Source organism: Triticum aestivum, chromosome 4A (genome assembly GCF_018294505.1).
Source record: "Triticum aestivum cultivar Chinese Spring chromosome 4A, IWGSC CS RefSeq v2.1, whole genome shotgun sequence".
NCBI classification, from domain to species: domain Eukaryota; kingdom Viridiplantae; phylum Streptophyta; class Magnoliopsida; order Poales; family Poaceae; genus Triticum; species Triticum aestivum.
In genome coordinates this window covers 577,485,669-577,491,177 of record NC_057803.1, presented here as the reverse complement: position 1 = coordinate 577,491,177, position 5,509 = coordinate 577,485,669, and the positions used below count along the sequence as shown (strand labels likewise).

The 5,509-nt window shown below is 45.6% G+C and overlaps 1 protein-coding gene across 1 annotated transcript; it reads left to right on the top strand.

Annotated features, from left to right (window-relative positions):
- The first annotated feature begins 1,714 nt into the window (after positions 1–1,714).
- Positions 1,715–4,422, top strand: LOC123087099 (pentatricopeptide repeat-containing protein At4g01570). The gene has a single exon (XM_044509001.1). The coding sequence runs from the start codon at positions 1,813–1,815 to the stop codon at positions 4,114–4,116; it is 2,304 nt and encodes a 767-aa protein (XP_044364936.1). The 5' UTR covers positions 1,715–1,812; the 3' UTR covers positions 4,117–4,422.
- Positions 4,423–5,509: the final 1,087 nt, after the last annotated feature.

Genomic DNA, 5,509 nt, shown 5'->3' with positions numbered 1-5,509 from the left:
TCTATGAACACACTAGAACTGTTTCTACCTTGGTATTACCCTCAAGTTGCTAATACAAACCATGTTAGGAACTAGTTTAGATTGATTGGGACTCCTAGATCTAAGAACACACTAGAACTGCTTCTGCCTTGGTATTACCCTCAAGTTGCTAATACAAGCCATGTTAGGAACTAGTTTAGATTGATTGGGACTCCTAGATCTACAAGATTGATGATCTCTCAACTTGTCGATGCCATTACATTGAAATGGCAGTATCATAAGAGATCTCTAAATTGCTTGCCGTTGTGGGTTATTGATCAAAGAACTCATATGAGTACGTGCACGAGGCTCATCGAATCACATATATCACAATAAGTACTCATATAAGGTTATATTGATCTATGTCTAAGTCATTTAAATGTAACACTCAAAATGTCTAATGACCTACACGCCTTATCCAAAACCTCTAGATCAGATAACGATATGACCCTCCATGATATGCAGTTAAAGATACAGTCAAAGGCATAATATCAACAGAGCTTATGGCCCACCTAACGTATAGCAGGTGGAACGCAAACCTAACTAAAAATGTTTAGATGAATGACTGGGGTATCCCATATCCCATACTCCCTGGCATGGAGCACTAAAAATACTCTCATATATTTGGGTCCATTAAAATGTTGCTAAAAATCTGAAGGAAGAAAACAACACAATACTACAATAGATTTTCAGGTCCAAGCACCATTAATTGTTCAAGAAACAAAATGAAAAATCCAAGATTAATACTATTGTCCATGCTCCAAATTTATGGACCAAACTAGAATAGCTACTATTCCAAATTAAACTTCTCTTCTTTTTTTGTTTCTAGTTATGTATTACAAATCTGTATTTGATCTTTCTGACATGACCGATATGTGTTAGTGTTATGTGTCAATTTCGCCTAGTACCTTTTTCATGAATTTTGGGTCAAGGTTCTTATACTAGGAGTACTCCACGTATGAGAGTACATAATACATTCTTAATGTCGTGGCTAGCCAATTTTGAGGTAGGAGAAGTAGGTGACAAGCAGACATGGGATGATTAATTATGGCGTTTGGGGTTGGTGCACAAAAAGAGGAAGTCATGTCCCAGCAAACCCACAAAGGGTAATATATATGCCAGTATGCATGCCAGTCATATGTCAAGGCAGGCAAGCATGCAAGAAAGGATGGACCTGAGCACCTACATTTTTCCTTTTACTTTAAGCAAGCTAGCAACATATATGGGCATGGGTGACATAGGGACATTACCCCACTCCTATGATCTTTGACCGTGGAGTTTAACGAGCCGGCGAGTTTGCATGACGAACCTTGAAAGATGAATATCACCAATAGGGCGCTGATCTGGTAGATATGTGATGTGATCACAAAGATGATCTCGTTGTGGTTACTGCCGTAGGAGAGCTTCAAGGTGTTGCCATCCTTAAGAGCTTGTGTGGAGTCGTGCTTAGCTCGGGAAACTTCCACACTTGTGCTCTCAAAAAACTTCATGGCATTCCATACAGGAGTTTGTCAAGAAAAATTAGAGCCGTACCACCAGGCTTAGTCCAGTTGATAAAGGTTTGAAATGAATTGCCTGTTTTTATTTACATATTATAGTTTTATCTTGAGTAAAGTTTAGCCGAATTTATAAAGAACAATATACACACTCGCACAAACAAATATTGAAGCCGAGTGCAGAACAAATCACACTCCACTATCCTCATCCTCAAAATCATCAAAAGAAAAGAAACGAAAAAAAAAAGTCGGACGAACGAGACACTCTCGCCACGGTCAGGCGCCACAGCGGGGCAGCATGATGCTGCCGGCGGCGTGCGTCCGGCGCCTGGCCACGGCCGCAGCGGCGCCGCTCTCCGACCTCACGGACGCGCTGCTCGCCACCCGCCTCGCCAACCACCTCCTCACCACGCCGCACATCCCGCCCGCGCTCCTGCCCGCCGCGCCGCTGCCGCTCCCCGTCCGCCTCCACGTCCTCCGCCACCCCGCCCTCCCGCCCACCTCCAAGCTCTCCTTCTTCCTCGCCGCCACGCCGCCCGCCTCCCCGCACCTCGCCGCCACCTTCCCCGTCCTGCTCCGCGCGCTCGCCACGCACTCCCCTCCGCTCCTCGACGCGCTCCTCCCCTTCGCGCTCTCCTCCCCGTCCCCCGACGCCCTCCTGCCCCGCCTGCTCTCCGCGCTCCTCTCCGCCTCCCGCCTCGACGCCGCGCTCGCGCTCCTCCAGGACGCCCCTCCCGACCTCCTCCCGCGCCTCGCCGCCGCCGCCATCCCTTCCCTCATCGCCTGCCCTGACCCCCTCTCCGCCGTCCCCGCCATCCGCAGGCTGCTTCCCATCGCCTCCCACCCGCCTCACGTCCGAGCCACCAACCGCCTCCTCCTCGCCCTGTCCAAGGCGAACCTCTACGATGACTTCTGCCATGTGTTCGACGAAATGTCAAGGAGGGGCCTTCCTTCCAACTTGAGGTTCTACAACATTTGCATCCACGCCTTCGGCAAGTGGAAGCGCCTGGACAAGTCCCTCAAGCTTTTCGCGGCTATGAAAGCCGCCTCTCCTCCGCTTGTGCCAGATATATGCACGTACAATTCGGTCATTCGTGTTCTTGTGATTGGTGGGAGGGTGGCTGACGCTTTGCTGGTCTTTGATGAAATGAAGTTGGCTGGGATCCACCCAGACGTGTTCACTTACCACGCGGTTGTGGATGGGTGCTGCAAGAGTTTCAGGATGGATGACGCGCTGCGTATGTTTCAGGAGATGCGCGGGGGCACCAGGCTGAAGGGGGGTGTCGTGGTGTACAATTCACTTCTAAATGGACTCTTCAAAGCAAAGAGGCTTGATGAGGCATGCGGTTTTTTCGAGACAATGGTGGCGGATGGGATCCAATGCTCAGCGAGCACACATAACACTGTGATCGATGGGCTGTTCAAGAACGGGAGGGCAGAAGCAGCATGTCGGCTGTTCTATGAGCTAAGGAAGAAAGGTCAGCTATTGGATGGGATTGCGTACAGTATCATGGTAAGGGAGTTCTGCAAGGAGGGGACAGGGGACCAAGTTGCAGAGGCAGTCAGTTTGGTGAAAGAGATGGAAGAGCGGGGCTTTGTTATTGATTTGGTTACCGTTACATCATTACTTCTAGGTTTTAACAAGAGTAGACGGTGGGATTTGGAAGAGAAGATAGTGAAGATCATAAGAGATAGCTCTGTCTTGCCAGATGCCATTCGATGGAAGTCCAACATGATGGATGCCTTGACAGGACCACAAGATAGAGCGAAAGATAGAACATCAATCTTTCCATTTGATGGTAATATGAACGATGTGATGAGTTTGCTCAATCCTGCAGTATGCACTGATACAAATGAAGGAACCACACATAATGAACCCAAGGATGATTGGTCTTTGTCCCCACACTTGGATCATCTTGCCAAACATGCTGATCATTCAAATAATTCTGCTATATTTACAGTGCACAGAGGTCAGAGGGTGGAAGGCATGGGGGGTAAAACTTTTGATGCTGACATGGTTAATACATATATGTCAATCTTTTTAGCCAAAGGGAAGTTGAGTGTAGCCTGCAAGTTATTTGGGATCTTTACAAATCTGGGAAGGAAAGGGACAAGTTATACATACAATTCACTGATGACCTCATTTGTCAAGAAGGGGTATTTGAAGCAGGTCTGGGCAGTTCTTCATGAGAGGGGTGGACAGCTCTGCCCCAATGATATAGCAACATACAACCTGATAATACAAGGTCTTGGCCAGATGGGAAAAACAGAGGTAGCTAGCTCAATCATGGAACAATTGTCAAAGAAAGGTGTTTACATGGATATTGTTATGTACAACACTTTGATCAATCAATTGGGAAAGGTCGGAAAGGTTGAAGAAGCAAACTGTTTGCTTGAGCAGATTATCACAAGGGGCATGAAACCAGATCTTGTTACTTTTAATACCTTGATCAATATTAATGTGAAAGCTGGTAGGTTGAAGGAAGCCGACAAGTATTTGAGGAGGATGATTGCAGAAGGCATTGCTCCAAATCACGTGACGGAAACAATAATGATTTTCCTTGATAAGGAGATTCAAAAGAAAAAACAGCAATCTAAATGAACTACCAAAAAAGCACGAATAATATCAGTGCAACGAAGGCTTTTTCAAGATACTATATTGGCGAAAATGTAAAGATGCATAAGCATGGTAATGTTGGAAAGTCCGTTGAAGAATGCTTCCTTAGATCATTGAATGACGGGAGTATGTACCTAGAACTACAGGTGTTTTTCTTTATGTTTTTCATTTTTCGTATGTGATTTATGAAGTCATGTACTGCACATGTATCCTAATTTTATTATAGAAGTGATATTGTATGAAACATACAAATGCCGTGTGATATTTGATATATGAATATTTGGACGGCCATTAACTTGCTTCGTTATGTTAATATATGAAGATTCCCCTTTTTTTAGATCATTGCTCTTGTTAATTGCTTGAGCTGGTTTACTCCCATTTTGCGCATGAATATTTCATAAGACTAAGAGTACTTAGTGCCATCCTGACCTTTTGAACATTACCATGCTTATGCATCTTTTTTTTATCCGGGGCATAACTCCTGGCTTATTTTATTGAATTCAAAGATGTACAAGATTACAACGAACAAATGAGCCATGCATCTTCCAGACATTTGAGCACATGAAACTGAAAAGGAGATGCTGCAAAGTCACCGCATTCAGGAAAACACAACAAATCAAAGCATTGTAAATGTGGGAACTGTTGTCTTCTGCTTGTAGCTTTAGATTCCGTCATGGTTTATCGAAGCAGACAGATCATTGCACTGATTTACGTGACCTCAGACTACCTGAGCACTGAGCAGTCTCTCCCCTGCAAAGAGGTGAAATGGAAAACAACTTCAGCCAGTTTTAAAATCTTATCGTTAAAGGTCAGTTTATTTCTTTTGAATCAAATGGTCTATGGGACTGTATGTAATCCAAATATGTAGTAAATTCCTGTGGATTCCAGATTCCCTGTGTACCAGTTGGCTATAGAGTTTTCCAGTTGAAATAGTGCATGCCTCCCGCTCTAGAGCATTTCTGATTACACCCCAAATGGATCTCACATTAGATCGGTTGAGAAAATAGGTTAGTTTCCTGCCCTTTCTCTAGGCAGGTCTGGGATGATATCCTCTCCTGGCTGAGGATGACGTGCAGGCCACCTGACCAGGACACCTCCCTCAACGAATGGTGGCTAGCTGTCAAAGAGACGACTCCCAAATCTCTTTGCAAGGGACTGGCTACCGTGATGCTGCTGACGGGATGGATGATCTGGAAACAGCGTAACGCATGTGTCTTCTATGGGGATCGACCCTCTGTCCACTTGCTGACCGAGAAAATCAGAGCCGAGGCAGCGCTCTGGGCTCGAGCTGGGGATGTCCATTAAAATCATTGTAACACAAACTGTAAACCACCTCCTAGGAGGCCTGTAACTTTTAACCCCCCCGCCCCTCTTTTCA